Source organism: Coenobita brevimanus, chromosome 24 (assembly GCF_032717465.1).
Source record: "Coenobita brevimanus isolate Jiangsu-jjx chromosome 24, ASM3271746v2, whole genome shotgun sequence".
NCBI classification, from domain to species: Eukaryota; Metazoa; Arthropoda; class Malacostraca; order Decapoda; family Coenobitidae; genus Coenobita; species Coenobita brevimanus.
Window position 1 is genome coordinate 30,015,281 of NC_136977.1, and position 19,305 is coordinate 30,034,585.

General features: G+C 43.4%; 1 protein-coding gene across 1 annotated transcript in view; it reads right to left on the reverse strand.

The window, feature by feature from the left end:
- Positions 1–339: 339 nt before the first annotated feature.
- The window catches only part of borr (borealin-related), a 102,573-nt gene continuing 83,607 nt past the window's right edge, over positions 340–19,305 (reverse strand). Inside the window, exon 5 of the mRNA XM_080267537.1 lies at positions 340–534. Within this exon, the coding sequence (XP_080123663.1) occupies positions 430–534 (105 nt within the window). The 3' untranslated portion in view covers positions 340–429. The remainder of the gene's footprint in view (positions 535–19,305) is intronic.

The following is a 19,305-nucleotide window of genomic DNA, read 5'->3' on the forward strand; positions in this document are numbered from 1 at the left end:
TGACTAGAGGAGTTTCATTTGTGTGAGGTGGAGGAGAGAGGAGGAAAAAGCCAAGGATGAGATGGAGGGATGGAGTGGAGGGAGATAATGAGTGCAGCGGCAGATGGAGTGGAGAAGGGGATGGCTGCCAAATGGCAGAGAACAAGGTGATGTGAGGGCAATTTGTTTGTGCCCACCCCTCTCTGGAATAGGCACCTGGCAACAGATATGAAAACAAAACTGCTATCACCAAACTTTATCAATTTGGGAAGGACCTCCAACAGTGAAGGGTACATGATTGCTATATCTAACACTTACTGTGAAAAGCTTCCCCTAAGCCTATTCAAACAATCTGAATCTAATACTGTCAGGACAACATTAGAGAGGGAGACCAAGGATGAGGACAATATTGGATTCACAGAATCAACATTCTGTTGACTTCCAAAATTCTCATGTACATGTACTAAGCATCTTGCCAACTTTCTCGTGGATGGCAAGAAGTTCTGCCTTTGTCTCTTCATCCATATTCTCTACATCCAGTGAAGCCACCCACCCCTGTAAACAAAATTGATTATTAGCACTAATGGTACCAAACACAGGAGCAGTGAAAGAAGTTTTGCATTTATTCCAGCTTGAAATTCACCAAATAGGTGCCATATAACATAAGAATCATGGTGGGAAAATTATCCAGCATGTTGTATCTACAATTTCTTCCAAAAATTTTAACATGTACAAGGTCTCCGGAAAGTATCCAGCCATTGTGAATAACTCGAGAAGCTGTCACGTGGCCCTGATGTAGCTTGGCAGGTGCTCAAATGGAAATGTACTGTGCATGTGTGACCAGCCACCCTCCTGTGGAAAAACTCAGTTGGCCAGCAGACGCCACTGAGTGAGCGTGGGAACAGTATAACCATCGCAATCACGATGATTAGCGAGTAGATCTGAGAATCATGAAGTTTTGCTACAAACCTGAACATTCGTCCATGGAAACTATTTGAATGATTAAGAAGGCTTTTGGGGATGATTCAGAGAGTGAAGCCCAGATAAAATTGTGGTACAGATGCTTTAATGATGGGTGGGTATCCATTGAAAGTGATCCATGTTCTAGAAGGCCTTCAACTTGCTGGACACCCAAAAATGTTGAATGCATGTGGGCTGCAATCAATGAAAATCAGCGATTGACAGTGCAAGAATTAGAAGATCTAGGGATTTCACAGACTAACGTTCCTGAGATTCTGACAGAAGATCTTGGCATGAAATGTGTGGCGCCAGAATTCATTTCACAGCTCCTTTCATGAAAGCAGAAGGAATTCTGTGCTGAAGTTGCAGAGGAATTGCTTCAAACTGCTAACAATGATCCACCTTTCCTCAAACAGGTAAAAACCGGAGATAAGTCGTAGGTCTACGGCTATGACCCTGAAACAAAAGCCCAGTCATCCCAATGGAAGTCGCCTGCGTCTCCACATCCGAAGGTGCAGCAAAGTCAGAGCAATGTCAAGGCCATGTTGACGGTGTTTTTTGATCATGAAGGTGCTGTTCACCACGAATACACTCCTCTTGGCCACATAATATCAAAGGAGTACTACATAAGTTCTTCACAAGCTGATAGATGCAATAAGAAGAAAATGGCCACAGCTGTGTGCAAGTGGTGACTGGCAGCTTCATCATGACAATACGCCTGCCCATTTTTCACATCTCATGCATGTTTTTTTGGCAAAACATTGCATCACCCAGGTCTCTCAGCCCCCCTACAGCCCAGATTTGGCTTCTTGCAACTTCTGGCTCTTCCAAAACTAAAATCGCTGATGAAAGGTTGGATTTTTCAGACCACTGACAGGATTAAGGAGAACGCGACGAGGCAGCTGACAGAGATCTCAAATAGGACTTTGCGATGTTTTCAAAAGTGGAAGGGACACTCAGAGAAGTGTGTGAGGTCCCATGGGGAGTACTTTGAAGGTGACTAAGGTGTCACTGTCCTTGTTAAGCCATATTTTTTTTTTTATATCAAATGGCTGGATACTTTCCAAACAGACCTCGTTCAGTTATGCCTCGGCATGTAATGGGGTTACACCCAGTGAAAACTCATTGCACAACAATTTACTGTGTACAGTCAACTCCCGCTATTCACAAAGTTCGCCATTTGCAGGTCTGCATATTCATGGATTTTTCTGAGAAATTATTCCAAAAATTCACAAGATGATATTTCCTGCTTTTCCCACAGCATCAGCTGTTCCTAGTGGTTCATAAGTGATTTTTTTGCATATTTTCCACGAGGAATACTGTCCTTTACAGTTAAGCCGTGCAGTTACCCCGCAGAGGTATGTGCTGCTCAGCACAGGGCATCAGCACTCTACAGCACTCAGTATTTCACAACAAATCTCTTGTTCTTATCTGGCAATGAGTGCCTGCTTGTGATTGGTTCCTAGGGCAGCGTCCCTTATTATCTGCCTATGTGTAATCTTTCTCCCTATCAAACTGGCCATTCAATGAGGGGATCCAGTCACGTGCTGAGTGACGAATTGCCGAAGCAGTGGTCGTTTACCAAATCAGCACAGCATCAGCACTTTTAATTGGAAAATATTTATAATTTTTATCACCAAATAGGTTCATTCACACCTAATTATCTTAAATCCATAAAAAAAAATTTCTTAATATACTGTTAATAAAACTTCTGGTTTCAGAACTAAAACACATTAAAGTTAGCGGATCTTTCCCCTTCATTTCATCAGCATGCCTTGACAAACCTCTGTTTTGCATAAATACTGATTTTGAGTACAAATAGATGTATGTAAATTAATATGGATACAAAACAAAAGTCTGTCATGGCAAGCTGTTGAACCAGACGTGAAACACTTCCACTAACTATATCAAATTTCCACTCTGAATCCTGATTTTTAAAATAAATGGTTAAAGAAATTTTTTTACCAGATTTCAGATATTTAGGTCTGTTTAAACCTATAGGGTGATCAAAATTTAAGGTATAATATTTTCCAATTAAAAGCAATCTATCTAACTATAGCCCGATGCCCTAATCCTGCAAAGGGTGGCCACAGACAAAACGACTTGAAGTCGCTCTGTCACCCACCATTTGACTACCCTCCCCCCAACTCACCCCCCCCCCTGCCTCATATACCTCTCAACTCCATCCCTCCACCTTATCCTCAGTATACCCCTCCCTCCACCTCACCTACATAAACCCTCTTAGTCAGTCTTTCATTCTCCATTCTCTCCACATGTCCAAACCACCTCAGTGTATTTCTCCTAATCTTCTCAACCACATCCACATCCATCCCACAACGTTCCTTCACTTCTTCATTCGTCAACCTGTCCCTCCATGTCACTCCACAGGCTCCTCTCAAGTAACTCATATCCACTGCTCTCACTCTTGACTTGTTCCCCTCTTGCAAGGTCCACGCCTCGCTTCCATATGTCAGGGTAGGGATCACAATACTATCATGCGGTGACTTCTTAACTTCCATTCTCACCTCCCTATTTCTCATCACTGCTTTCAGTGAATTAAAAGCGCCAATCTGAAATGACCGCTGATTTGGAATTTCGTCGCACCCATCATATGCCACCGTGCCCATTCTCTTTCAGTTCATTTCAATGGTTGTGCATCCGCATGTGTTCCGCTTGTTATTATGGCTTCATTAGTCAACTCCATCCCTGTGAAAAATGGGTTTGAAGTGTGCTGCTCAGGGTGCATCTACTGCTAGGGAGCCCAAGCAGCAGAAGAAAGTGATGTCACTGAAAGATAAAGTGAAACTGCTGAACATGGTGCATGAGGGGCAGTCATTTGTGGATGTTAGGTGCCATCTTGATGCGAAGAAGAGCAAAGTGTGTTACATCATTGCAAAGGTGAGTACAGTAAACTATACTCAGAAAAGCTTCTGTACCATGTTGTACTGTCTTTTTAGGAAGTATTAATGTGCCCATCAGATGGATCCTGGATTTCAAGGGCTTGAATGATAAGTGAATGGAAGAGTGGTCCAATGAATTGGCCAAACTTTGGCTGTCTGACATTCCTACTCCTCACCCTGCCATAAGGGGGGAAAGGGGGTCCGGATGCTGATGTTCAGTAAAAACCAGTGATTTTTGCGGAAGGTACAGATTATTCGCAGGGGTGTCTGGTACATAACCCCTACGAATAGCAGTGATTGACTGTACCGAGGTTGATATAACATGGGTTCAACAGGGATAGGGAGGAGGATGAAGGGCCACTAAACCTAAAATCTCAATAAAAATCTTATCCTTTTTGTCTTGCCCATGGTACCGTCAGTTGCACCACACCTTCCACTAGCGGTAGCATCCTTGCCGGGCATGATTTCCAAAGTTGCATGTTTCAGTATTTCACACAATGAAAGTTATCATTTCACTTAACCCTCTCATACACGAGGGTTCAATTAAAAATCCAACCGCTCGCAATTTTTTTGACGCAGGTTGCACCCAAGTGAAATCCAACTATTCGCATTTCTCGGCTCAGGTTGCGTCTAACCATATGGGTTGCGGTATTTTTTTTGTCATGATTTCAGTTGTATCATTGAACTTTCTCCCCTGCCCTTATTTATAATCTATTGTTATGAAAGAGCTACATGTTATAAATGAATAAATTATCTTCCTGATGAAAGAAAAGGAAAAAAAAAAAAGAGCATAAACTACCATATTTTGTCATTTGCTCATTTAGTCAATGCTGATTTCCCACAGATATCAAACATTTCGTCAATGTTAGCTGAAAGTTGCAGAGCATTCAACAACCACTGACGAACTGTTTATACTGTATATCTCTAAAAAATCGTGTTGAATAAATGATTGAACAAAAAATTAAGGTAATTTATTTTTTACATTTACAATGCTAGGTGGTAACCTTATAGTCAACGAACACGTGTTCCCTACGTGACAGCAAGTGGGTTGGCGGAGGGTTGGTACCCCTCCCCGGAATACGACTAACTAAATATACGAACAAGAAGCCTCGAACCAAGACGGATCAAAAGATGAAGACTAAGGACCGAACAAAGGACATGATACGGATGGAAACATGGACTGTATGGGGTGAAAAGTGACAAAGTGAAAGAGAGAAAGATTGTCCAGGTGCTTGAGAGTGCGAAAGTTGATGTATGTGGAGTAACTGAAACTAAATGGAGGTTACAATGTGAGACAATGGGAGTATGGATGGGGTATGTGTGCGGGAGTAGATGAGAATGAGAGGACAAAAGAAGGAGTGTGTATTGTTGTGCGTAACAGATGCAAGGAGAATATAAGAGAGTATGGATCAGTTGGCTCAAAGACTGTGTGGGTAAGACTGAAAGTTGGAATACAAATGTGGGCGATTGAGTGCGTGTATGCGCCAATGCAAGATCATGCAAGCAGAGTGAAAGAAGAGTTCCGGACAAATGTGGAAGTGTGCATGGAAAAGTTTGAAAGGAATGAGAGGGTGTTTCTGATTGGAGATATGAATGGTAAAGTAGGGAATGTGAAGGTGGATGGAGTAGTTGGTGAGTGGGGTGTGCCTGCTGAGACAGATGAGAATTGCAGTGCTTTAGTGGACATCTGTCCCAGGAGGGGGCTGGTGATAGCCAATACCCTCTTCAGGCACAAAATGATCCACAGGAATACATGGCAAGTGATGAGAAGGGTGGGTGGTGAACTGAATGAAAGGAAGGCAATGACTGATTGTGTGTGTATGTGGATGAAAGGATGTGAAGGTGTGTAATGGATGCAAGGGCATATACAGGTTGGGGGAATGGACTTTCTGACGACCACTTCGTGGTGGTCAGAATTAAGGTCCAAGTAAAATGAAGAAATAGAAGAAGGGAAGGATGGAGGAAGGAGTAGATGCAAGGAGAGTGGAAAGGTTACAAGGGGATGAGAAAAAGGCAGAGTATAAGAGAGAAGTGGAGGAGCGATTGGGAAAATATGGATTGGGGCAGATGGAAGACATGAAAGGTGTGTGCAAGATATTTACAGAAGAAATATGTGCAGCATGTGAGGTGGTGTGTGGGGTGAAGTGAAGACGAAAGGGGGTGCAGGAAACAGCATGGTGGAATGAAGAGGTAAGACAGGCTGTGGCACAAAAGAAGAAAGCATATAGTGAGTGGATGAGAAATAGGGCCATGGCAGAAGTTGACAGACGGAAGAGAGAGTTATGTGTAGAGAGTAAGAGAGAGGTGAAAAGATTAGTAAAAGAGAGTAAGAGGAGGGTGGATGAGGAATTTGAGTGTAAAGTGGAAAGACTGTAAGAAAATGTTCTGGAAAGAGGTAAAGAGAGTTAGACAGGGTGGGAATGATGTTCATCGAGGAGTGAAAGATAAAAATGATAGATTACTTGTGGAGAAGGGAGAAAAAGTGAGCACATGGAGAGAACACTTTAAAGAATTGTTGAACATAGAGAATGAAAGTAATGCGAGTGTAAGTGGTTGGGGAATGGCTGGGAGAAGTAGGGATGTGAGAAGAGAGGAAGAAATCAGTAGGATGGAAGTTGTGGATGCAATGAAGAAAGTCAAAATGGGGAAAGCCCCAGGAATTGATGAAATGTGTGGTGAAATACTGAAGCATGGAAGAGAGACAGTAGAAGAATGGATGTGGAAGATGTGCAGGTTGGTCTGGGAGGAAGGTAGAGTCCCAGAGGATTGGAAGTCAGGTATAATTATTCCCTTGTACAAAGGAAACGGGGAAAAAGAAGTGTGTGGTAATCATTGAAGCATTTGTCTTCTTAATGTAATAGGAAAAGTATATAGTAGGATACTTATTGACAGAGTTAGGGAAATAACTGAGGAATTAGTTGAGATAACAGGGAGGTTTTAGGAAGGGAAGAGGTTCTGTAGATAAGATATTCATGTGGAAAAGTTTCTAGAGAGGGGAATGAAGTTGTATGTGGCCTTCATGGATTTGGAGAAAGCATATGACAGGGTGGATAGACACGGACTGTGGAAAGTATTAAGAAAATATGGAGTAAATGGGAAGCTGTTCAATGCAGTGAAGAGTATGTATGAGGGGGCTAGGGCTGCTGTGTGTGTGGATGGTGAGCTAAGTGAATTTTTCTATTTGAAGGTTGGGTTGACACAGGGAGTAGACTGTAGCACCAGTCAAACAGGGCAGTACTCCCGGCGTTGATGGCAAGCTGGTGATAGAGAGAGCTGGAGCTCCCCTTTCATCAGCCCTCAGGACTTGATCCTGACCATCTCCCTTTGCTGAACATTTTCAGTGCATTCATTTACACAGAGAGCAGGCCAGCATGCTCTCATAATACCTTTACCTTCAACTGTCTACACTACACTACATGTGCATAACATATCACACCTTCTATTCACGTCTTTAGTAATGGCCGCTGCAATCTTACTATCAAATGAGGTGGTACCTCGGATTGCCACCACCGGCAGGGTAGGGCTGGTGGCACAGGGTCCTCCCGGTCACCATCAAGCTACTGTGCCGGGAGCGACTGTTGCTACTTCCGGGAATGCTCGTCAGCGAAGAAGTGACAGTGCGGCCTTATTCTTTACCAACATCCGCGGCCTTACCACAAATATAAACTCAGTTCATTTTTTCCTTCAGTCCATATCCCCTTTGGCCCTTTTCCTCACAGAACCACAAATCTCATCCTCAACCGATATATCTCCATTTTGTTTTCCCGGTTACCATCTCCTTACAAACTTCCGTAACAAGGGCGGCACCTGTTCTTATATCAAAACCCAATATGCAATTGACACTGTTTTAAACTTCACTTCATCCAGTTTTGATTACTCATTATATAAACTAAACTGTCAAAACATTACCAAATATATTTGTGTAGTTTACCGTTCCTCCAATGCTTCTTCGGAACCAAGTGTATTTGATTCCATATCCACTCAGTTGAGTAACCTTAACCTTGCCCTTGGCACCGAAATTACCATTTTGGGTGATTTTAACATACATAATGTTGAATGGTTATTGCATTCTGCCCGGACTGATGACGCTGGTCTAGAATGCGAGCTGTTTGCAGAATCGTTTAATCTCACCCAGTTGGTAAAGCAACCAACCAGAATACCTGATAATCCTGACCATAATGCCCATCTCTTGGATTTATTCTTGACAAATAATCCAGATCAATACAGGATAGAGATACTGTCACCACTTGGATCCTCTGACCACAATCTCATCAAAGCCTCATTAGTTAACCCTCCCACACCTCCCCGTTCTGAACCTGTCAGGGTGACCTGGTGGCACTTTGATAGGGCAGACTGGGATGGATTTAGAAATTATCTTGCTGACATTCCATGGCAGTCTTTCTTCTCAAGTGATCCCAATTCTACCCAGTCCCACATTTGTGACTTAATACTAGCTGGTATGGATTTATTCTTACCAAGTCAACAGTTCACTAAAAGATCGAACTCTCCAAAATGGTTTGATGGCAACTGTGCCAGAGCAACAGCCCAAAAGTCGTTAGCATATAACTCTTCCTTAAAATCAAAAACACCTGAATCACTCTCCCAATTTAAAATTGCTAGAAATCATGCAAAAGCTGTATTAAATCTATCTAAATCAAACTTTCTTCAAAAGCAAGCATCAGAACTACTTAATAACCCTAATGACAATAGAATACTCTGGTCAACACTTAATTCTTTCAATAATAACTTTAACAAGTCATCTTCCATTCCCCCACTAAAATCTTCAGATGGCAACATTACAAATGATCCGCGTGGGAAAGCAGATAGCTTTGCCAGTACCTTCGCCAGAAACTCTACCATAGACGATACCAGCCAGAATGTCCCAGTACTGGAACTTGATTCTCCCAAAATTACCCCACTTAAAATACAGACAAGATACATAAAATCCATCCTAGACATTTTACCTACCAACAAAGCTCCAGGCCCAGATGGAATTCCGCCAATTGTTTTGAAAAAGTGTTCCCATGAACTTGCCTCTGTTCTAGCTAAATTATTCAGACTATGCATACTTACTTCTTTATTCCCAAATTCATGGAAAGAAGCCAATATCCACCCAATTCCGAAGAAAGGAAGTTCGTCTGACCCCTCCGATTACAGACCAATAGCTGTCACATCTTCTCTTGGTAAGGTATTTGAAACTTTAATTAATAAGCACATTGTTAAACCGCCTCATCCCGACGTTTTTGGACCTTTTTTTTTTTTTTGGCTCAAACATCCGCTTCTGGTGAGAAACATCGAAAATTCATAGAGAAATCGCTCACCTGAGGTTTAAAATACCCGATTTAGGTACAAGTCCTTCCTTACCTGACTGGGTTTTCTAACAGGCTGGCACCAAAGAAAATGAGTTCTATGGGAGGGTAACTATTTTATCCACTCATGAACAGTATTTATTTATTTACTTGGTACGAATTTATATGCAGTACAAGAGTTTATTGGTTTTCAAACAGTAATATAGGCATTATAAGCATTGTTTCACTCACTAACTCATCACCATTCATGACCTTTTTTTTCCCACATTACCTGATCATCATTTCTGACTGTTTCTTCCTCTAATGGTATGTAAACATTGTCCTCCACATTGTCATCGATTGGGGAATCACTCTGGCCCTGAATGTCTTTATTGGCCAGGTCACTGGTAACAGGCGAATTGCTGAGACAATGGCGTGCAGGGGGGGGGGGGAAAGGTTATGCGGTGTAAGGCATTGTTCCTGCTTGGCATCTTGTAGAGGAATAGAGGAAGGTGTCCCGTGTATACGTGCCAAAAATCACTCGCGAAAATTGAAAATTGTGCAAATTAGGTACCTAGCAATGTTGCCGCGTTAATTCACGTCGCCGGGACGGCGCGGGTTAAACATCTTGAATCCAACAACTTAATTAGTGATAGACAATATGGTTTTCGCCACGAAAGATCCACCATTGACATACTCAATCTCCTAACTCATATCATCCATCAATCAACTGATCTTTTTGGAGACACTCATGGAGTAGCTCTTGATATCTCTAAAGCTTTCGACAGAGTATGGCACCGTTCTCTGCTGTCCAAACTCCTTTGCTATGGACTAACGTCTTTTGTTCCTTTGATTTCTTCATATCTTAGTGACAGGAAAATAAGAGTAAAAGTAGATGATGTATATTCCAATTTCCACTCAATTAACACCGGCGTGCCGCAAGGATCAGTTCTGGCGCCAACCCTATTTCTGGTTCATATTAATGATCTCTTATCTGTCACCCACAATCCCATTCACTCATATGCAGATCACTCAACACTACATAGTTCATTCACAATCAGACACCCATTTACAAAGTCTAATATCTCTACCACTCAACTCAGTACAGCCATCTCCATAAATCAAGATCTATCTACGATCAGTGAATGGGGATAAAACAACCTTATCTCTTTTAATGCTAGTAAAACTAAAGTATTCCCTCTAATATCAGAATGCCCAATATCCGAACATCCCCACTAACCGGACATAATCGTCACGGGATCCAATATTCCCAAAATGGTCCGAAAACCACAAAAAATTCGGGGGGGGGGACGAAATTTTCCTGCCCAAAATTTGAACTTGGCGCACACGGCTCGGGACAGCTTTGTTGTGGCGCGTCATTCCTCCGACGTCTGATAGAGCACCGCTGCATCCTCCCCACTTTCCGCCTGTCTCTCGTCGCGAGTGCACACTCGTCGTCATGGCTGCCCACGTGCTCGCTTTTGTGGTGGTTCCTTACCTGCTGCAGGCACTCCTGCTGCTCTCGGGCCTCCTATTAGTGTGTGTGATGATGGCCCCGCCGCCTGAGAAGAGGAAGAGAGTGGTGTTGACTCTGGAGAAGAAACGGGAGATATTGTAGAAAGTAGATGCAGGGTGGTCTTCTTCCCGCATCCTCCGCGAGTTCAACCTGGCCTGATCTACTTTGTTCGATATCAAGAGATCCCGAGACAAACTCATGCAGTACACGGCTGACTTCTCGTCGAGAAGCAAACGCAACGTGGAGAGGAAGGTGATGTTTACTCCCAAGTTTGCTGAAATCGACCACTCCACGTTGATTTGGTATGGACAGCAATGTGCTGCTGGTGTGATGGTACGCGGAACGGAGCTGAAGGCTGCTGCTGAGCAGTTCGCCAGGCTTCACGACGCCCTAGACTTCAAGGCATCCGAGGGTTGGCTCTTCGCGTTCAAGTTACGGCATGGCCTTACCAACCGTAAAGCTCATGGCGAAGCTTTAGACGCTAACGAGGATGGAGTTGACGAGTTTCGGCACAAGGTGAAGGGCTTGATCGACAGGGAGGGCCTCACTCTTGGTCAAGTCTACAGTGCTGACAAAACTGGTTTATTCTATCGCTCTTTGCCAACAAACACTCTAGCCGAGGAGACGGAGAAGCATGTACCTGGCCGCAAGCTCTCCAAGCAACGGATATCTGCTTTGTGTTGTGCCAATGCTAACGGCATGCACCGGCTTAAGCCCGTTATTGTTAGCCGTGCAAAGCAGCCTCGGTGTCTTCGTGGGGTGATGGATGTCCTTCCTGTCGTCTGGTACCATTCTTTGAAGGCATGGTTTACAGCCCAGATTTTCAAAGACTGGTTCTACCATCACTTCGTCAAGGAGGTCATCAATTACCAAAGACACTGGGAATCCCGCGCGACCAGGTAAAGGCCCTCCTTCTCCTTCGACAATGCACCTGCCCAGCCGTGCGACATGGACTTGGTGGCTGAGAATGGCCGGATTAGGTGCATGTTTCTGCCACCTAATACGACTGCTCTCATCCAATCAATGGACCAAGGAGTGATTGTGGCAACAAAGCGCCTATACCGCCGGAAGTTCCTGGACGAGGTGATGTTGTTCTTGAGGATGAGGAGGAGTGCAAGGAGGGACGGGACACGCGAGGCCAGCGGACTTTAGAAAACCTTCGCCGCTACAACATCAAGTCTGCAATCTACAACTGGGCCAGTGCATGGAAGGATGTCTCTGTCAAGACTCTAGAAAATGGTTGGTCTCGTCTGCTTCTTGGAACGGATGTGGAGTATGATTTTCTAGGGTCTGACGTGGATGACTTCCATGCACGGCTACGTACGCATGGCGACGATGTTGATGTGGACGATGTGCGTGAGTGGTTGGATGATGACGAGGGCGATCCTGGGTATCAGACATTGTCTGATATCGAGATCGCATCTTCAGTTGCAGGTGTCAGTACCCAGCTTGAAGATTCCAACGAGGACAACGACGATGATGCGGACTCCTCTCAGCATGACACTACTCCAGCCATCCCCAAGCTGAGTGCACTCCGGGAACACATAGAGTTCATTCTCGACTACCTGGAACACCCGGACTGCGACAGGGAGATGGGGCCCTTCGGACTTGTGGAGGAAGTGCGTGCTTTCAGGCAGCGCATCATCAATCGTCAGAATCGTCGGTCCTTGCGTCAATCAACAATTGACAGTTTTTTCAGGCCTGTGACCCCCGCTGTGCCCAGCCCTGGCTCCACTCCGTTGCCTCCCCAAGACAGGCCCTCATGCTCCGAGCCACAGCCCAGCATATCAGCCACGGTGGAGTCACCACTCGACGTGAGTTTGCGTCTGTCTTCAGAGTCATCTGCAGTGGGTACGCCATCACCACGACCCAGCGACGCACCACTAGGTCACCTGCCAGTGATACTCTCGGACTTTGACAGTGAGTAAACAGCAAGAACTTCTCCACTAGACCACACGGGAATTTACAGTGTTGTGCAGTGAAAAAAACAGTGTGTTGTGTTAAGGATTTACAATTGTGAGTGAGAATACAATTTTGAAAAAACATTTAACGTAAATAGACTTGTTTGTTTTGCTTTAGAAAATGGTTAGAAGAGTGGGCAAAGTTAAAGTGCAGAGTGCAACACTCAGTAAGTTACAATGGAGCATAAGTTAGACAAGAGTGCGCACTGTGAAGAGAACGGACTTCTGAGTGTGATTGACTAAGTTCAGTGCAAGACTTCATGAACAGTGTACTGAAAGTGCTTCAGGAAATCCTTCTTACTGTCAGAGTCCGAGAGGAGGCGGATATTCATCGAGATGGCCATGGACTTGCTGTAAGTAAGCAGAATGTTTCATACTGTACTTTTTTCCATACTATACTTACCTCAAACACCTCATTTCACTCTTTAATGTCCTTTATTGGTGTGAATAGGGTGTTAGGAGCTATGCATGTGCAGTAGGAAGGTGTTTGTTTGAATTAGGCTAGGTTAGGGCCCATAAGTACCAGTCCAGGAGCCAAGCACTTGTAAGTACCCAGAATGTTGAATATTGTATGAACCTACCTCAAAACCCTCATTTTATGCTTCTTTTGCATTTATTTCAGTCTTTTATGTGCCTTATTGGTGTATTTGGGTCTTAAATAGGTGCTATGCATGTCCAGAGGGAGTTGTATAGGTGTTTCTCTGAGTTAGGGTCCATAAGTACAAGTCCATAAGCTGGGGCCCAATATCCGGACAGGACCACTATCCAGACCTGCCTATGGCTCTATTACGTCGGATATTGGAGGGATTACTGTATATACAGTTTACTAATAGACAGATATTGCCAGATTCGTACATTACCTTCATTGCTACTAATATTCCCATCTCCAAAAGTACTGAAATTATTGGCGTCTCACTTAACAGTGCCCTCAGCTGGACCTCTCATGTCAGATCACTTGCTAAAACCGCCTCAAGGAAGCTTGGATTGTTGTACAGAGTCTGTAACTTCTTCGCCGATGAGCAGTTAGCTATAATTTATAAGAGTCATGTGCGCTCTCAGCTTGAATATTGCTCACCCTTGTGGAATGGTTGTGGAGAGGTTGCATTAAGACAACTAGACAAAATTCAGAACAAAGCTGTTAGAATCATTAACAACCCTGTCATTACATATAAATTACCCCCCCTGCAAGTAAGAAGGAATGTTGCCTCACTTGCATTATTTTACATATATTTTTTTGGCAAATGCTCAGATGAAGTTGCGTCCATGGTGCCACCTCTCCATGCCCTCCCTCGTGCTACACGGGCATCTGGTAGCGCTCATGACTGGAATGTCACTCAGCCATATTGCAAAACTTCTGCCTATCAGAATTCTTTCATTCCCCGAACTGCATCTCTCTGGAATTCGCCTCCCCAGAGTTGTTTCCCTCCAAATTTCAACCCACAGCTGTTCAAGTCTAACTGTTACAGATATTTTATGAACGGAGGATGCCAGTAATCTGGTGTATGGATTATTTTTTATTTACTCATTTGTTTTTCCTTCCTCTGTTTTGTTTAAAAAAAAAAAAAAAAAAAAAAAAAAAAAGGATGTGTCCTGTCTCTGTGGTTGTTCAATCTGTATATGAATGGGATTATAAAAGAGATACAAGGTAGGGCAGTGGATACTGGAGTGGCCCTAATGAGAGAGGGCAATGTTTGGAAACTCCCTGTATTGTTGTTTGCAGAAAATACTGTACTGTGTTGTTAAGTGAAGACGAAAGGGAGCTGCAAGGCTTGGTGGATGAGTTTGGGAGAGTGTGTAAGAAATGGAATCTAAGGGTGAATGTAGGGAAGAGTAAAGTTACGATCTTCGAGAGAAGCGAAGTCAGTGAATGTACAGTGAGGCTGAATGAGGAGGAAATGGAAAATGTGAGTACGTTTAAGTACTTGGGTAATGTGATTAGTAAGGATGGAAGTTTGGAGGGTGAAGTGCTTGAAAGGGTACAACAAGGAAGAAAGTCTGCTGGTTCCTTGAGGGCAGTGATAAGAAACAGGGAAGTGAGCATGGAAGTGAAAAAGTTACTACATGACAGTATTTTGATACCAACTCTAACATATGGATGTGAAGCTTGGACCTTGTTGGAGGGACACAAGTTTAGAATGAGAGCAGTGGAAATGAGTTCTTTGAGAGGAGCATGTGGAGTCACATGGAGATACAGACTGACAAATGAGGATGTGAAGAAGCATTGTGGTGTGGATGTGGATGTGATACAAAGCGTTAGGAGAAACACAGTGAGGTGGTTTGGGCACGTGGAGAGGATGGAGAGTGAGAGACTGATAAGGAGAGTGTATGTGAGTGAGATGGAGGGGGAGAGAGGGAGGGGGAAGTCAAGGATGAGATGGAGGGATGGAGTGGAGAGGTATATGAGGGAGGGGGATGTGAGCTGGGAGCAGGGCAGTGAAATGGTGGGCGACAGGGTGACGTGGAGGCGATTTGTTTGTGGCCACCCGGTATGGGATTAAGGCATCTGGCAATAGATAGATAGATAGATTTTTTCTTATCTTTTTTTCTTCTTTCATTAGGAAGATCATTTATAACACGTAGTAATTTCATAATAATACAGTTACAAATAAAGGCAGAGGAACGAAATGATTGGAAACATTTTATGATGTTGAGCCAGCCGCTACTAGCACAGCTGGGTGTGGTCAAAGACCGTAAGATATTTCTGTTCCATACACCATAAAAATCTTTCGAATAAAGCTAGAAGTGTCATTTTTTTTATGAAAATCATGACAAATAAATGCTCTACAATTTTCTCTCAACAAGTATTGACGAAATGTTTATATATCTGTGAGAAATTAGTGGTGAATAAGTAAGTGAACGATAAAATATGGTAATTTATTTTGTTTTTCTTTTCCTCATACATTAGGAAGATCATTTATTCATTATTTAATAAAAGAGGTACAAGGTAGGGTAGTGGATGTTGGAGTGGCCCTGGTGAGAGAGGATACTGTTTGGAAACTCCCTGTACTGTTGTTTGCAGATGATACTGTGTTGTTGAGTGAAGACGAAGGGGAGCTGCAAGGCTTGGTGGATGAGTTTGAGAGAGTGTGTAAGAAACGGAATCTAAAGGTGAATGTAGGGAAGAGTAAAGTGATGGTCTTTGAGAGAGGTGAAGTTAGTGAATGTACAGCGAGGTTGGATGGTGAGGAATTGGAAAATGTGAGTATGATTAAGTACTTGGGTAGTGTGATGAGTAAGGATGGAGGTTTGGAGGGTGAAGTGCATGAAAGGGTACAGCAGGGAAGAAAGGTTGCTGGTTCTTTGAAAGCAGTGATAAGAAACAGGGAAGTGAGCATGGAAGTGAAAAAGTTACTACATGACAGTATTGTGATACCAACTCTAATGTACGGAAGTGAAGCTTGGACATTGTTGGAAGGACACAAGTCAAGAGTGAGAGCAGTGGAAATGAGTTATTAAAGAGGAGCCTGTGGAGTCACGTGGAGAGACAGGCTGACGAATGAGGATATAAAGGAGCGTTGTGGTGTGGATGTGGATGTGATAGGAAGTGTTATGAGGAACACACTGAGGTGGTTTGGCCATGTGGAGAGGATGGAGGATGAAAGACTGACGAAGAGAGTGTATGTGAGTGAGGTGGAGGGGGGAAGAGGGAGGGGGAGGCCGAGGATGAGATGGAGGGATGGGGTGTAGAGTTATATGAGAGAGGGGGGTGTGAGTTGGGAGCAGGGCAGTGAAATGGCGGGGGACAGGGCGACTTGGAGGCGATTTGTTTGTGGCCACCCCAAACGGGATTGAGGCGTCTGGCAATAGATAGATAGATAGATAGATAGATTTATTCATTTATACCATGTAGCAATTTCATAACAACACAGTTATAAATAAGAGCAGGGGAGAAAGTTGAATGGAAACATTATCCGATGTCGTGCACAAAGCTGAGTCAGCAGTGTGCAACGTGTAAGGTCTGGGCCAGCCCGTGGGGGTCATGCAGTACAGTGGGCTCACACAGTGCGTGTCACCGCAGTACGCGATTTGTCTTGTGCACAACTGACCAAAAATCATAACCAAAAACCCTTTAATGCGCGAGTTTACCGCACAGAATGCGAGGCAGAGGCAAGGAGTAGCTCAAAAATGCCATTTTCTACTAGTGCCCGACAACCCCTCACAAAGCGCGTCACGTGTCGTCATGTTGATGCGCCAGACAGAGTCAAGTTGAGCAGCCTAGCGTGATGGAAGGCAGGAGTGAGCTGTGTATGTCAAACATTAGCAAGATCCTTGCTGCCGTGGATAAACTCAAGGAAGAGGTGAAGGAACAGGAAGTGAGCAACCTAAGAACGGAGGAACTTCTGGTTGGTATCGACAAACTCTTCCGTTTCTACACAGACAGGCACAGGGAAGAAATAAACAGAAGACAGACGCTCATAACAAGCTACACACAGCGGGCTCAAGTTGGTGAAATAGCGGAACCATCGACATCGTCTGCTCCTGTTCCTGTTGAGGATGAAGAGGATGCAATGTCAGAAGTGTCAGCATTGGACTTTGAAGGGTTTATGGCCGAAGTGAGTGACTTTGATGCTCCTGGGGAAGGTGATCAAGAGGAGTCTGCGGAGGGAAGTGTTGGTGCAGTGGGGAGTGCGGCGCTGTAAGTGTTGCCGCGCCTCGGAACCCCTGTTATTTAAGGTCATCAGGCCTGTTGTCTACTGTTGTTAAGGTGACTACCCATATTTTTGTTATTGTAGCTATAGCTTTAGTACAATGTCTGAAACATATGACCTTTATTATGTCTCTAAGGGCCAAAAAATGTCCAGGTATGAGGGGGTACCGCCCATATGTAATTATTCCCATAAGATTATTTATTCCTAGTATGCGAATCCCCAGTGCGCGAGCTCGTGCACCGCCCAATCTCTCGCGCACTGTGCAAGCCCACTGTACTTGAAAGCAGTTGGACATGGGTTGTGTCAATGAGTTTGAGAGCATTAATATCACACACTGCACTATTCATTGTGCAATTGTAATTTTATTTGGTGATAGCAATGGTGTTTTAATGGCCTTGCACGCACAAAATGGAAACGATCACAGCGAATGTAAACACTGGATGACCATCTTGGCTCAAATGTCTAAGTCAGCTTGTGTGGGTGGCACCGTGTACTCATGAGATTGCCATAAGCTGCCACCACAGTAATCATATAAGTGAATTTTGCCATTGTTATCACCAAACTGGGTATAACTTTCAGTTCATCATTCTACTGATCTATCACACATCAAAACTGACACTTCAAACTAACTTACATACAGTATATTCTCCTCACCACCCTATTTACATCTTCTCTCCATGTGACCATATCACTGAAGCACATTGTCTTCAACTCTACTGTTCAGATTTACTTACCGCACATCTTTCACAAATCACACTATTTCTTATCCTACCCACTCTGCACTCCACACACATTCCTCAAAAACTTCATCTCTACTGCTTTAACTTTAGATTTTGTTTTCATGCTACACCAAAGTCTCAATGCCATATGTTAATATGGACACTATAAGCACTAAATCTCCTTCACACATCCTCTTGCAGCAGCCACACCCAGATATCTTTTTACCTGCAGAAAGCCGACAGGTCTATAAGTGGTGCAACTGAAGGATAGTTTTTTTTTTTTTCCCCTCCTTCAAAGAAAGTTCGAATATCTGCTCTTGGATAGTTCAGTGCACTTTTCTTATGAAATACAAAGTTGTTCAGCTTGAAACTTTTGAGTTGATTTAACACATCAGCTGTTGCATCAGCTGACTATTAGGCATTTTCTTCTTCCTCCTTCAAGGAATGTTCGAATATCTGCTCTTGGAAAGCTCTAAGCGATTTTCTTATGAAAAGCAATTACTCAGCTTGACAGTTTGAACTGATTTAACGTGTCAGCTGTTGCATTAACTGACTATTAGTTGATTTTTAATGCTGGCTATAAGGATGCATTTTAGCAACTTTCTTATGAAATACAAAGTTGCTTAGCTTGAAAATTTGGGTTGATCTGACAAGTCATTTGTTGCATCAGTTGATGCACAGATCCGCCGCAAGACTATGAAGATACCGGTAGTCTCTTTTTGTTCATATCATGGCTTCCACAGCACCAGCCACCTTCCTCCCTTGTGCCATCCTACTTTTCGCTTCATTTATATATTAAATTCTCTATCACTGCACACAGGTATCAACTTAAGCTCCATGACCAATTCAAGTCTCTCTCCACTTACCTGCACATCACACTCAACACAATAACTTTATTCTCAATGACCTGAACAATCAATTATAAGTAAAACTCATAAAAAATAAACAATATCATGCTAGCAGTCATCATTACAGCTTAGGGTTATATTCCAATTTATAATAAATTTTCCTTCACATCTAGTATTGTGCATTAGGTTATATGACAAATCAGTTTTATAGTTATCAATGGAATTTTAACAAACAATCAGACATGTACGGTGAACCTGCAGCGGACTTGGTATTTTACGAGGAGATGGCAGCACAGATAGAGTAAACTCGCCATTCCGAACGCACCTCCTCCAATGCAGACGCATTTTGAATTAAAAAAAAAAAAAAAAAAAAAAATCCCGTTGAAAAAACCCGGGGAGTTAGGCTAATGAGCTAGGTCTCAAAAATTACTTCAATAATCCTGCTATGTTCACACAAACAACCAATAATTAATTTTTGGTAGGAA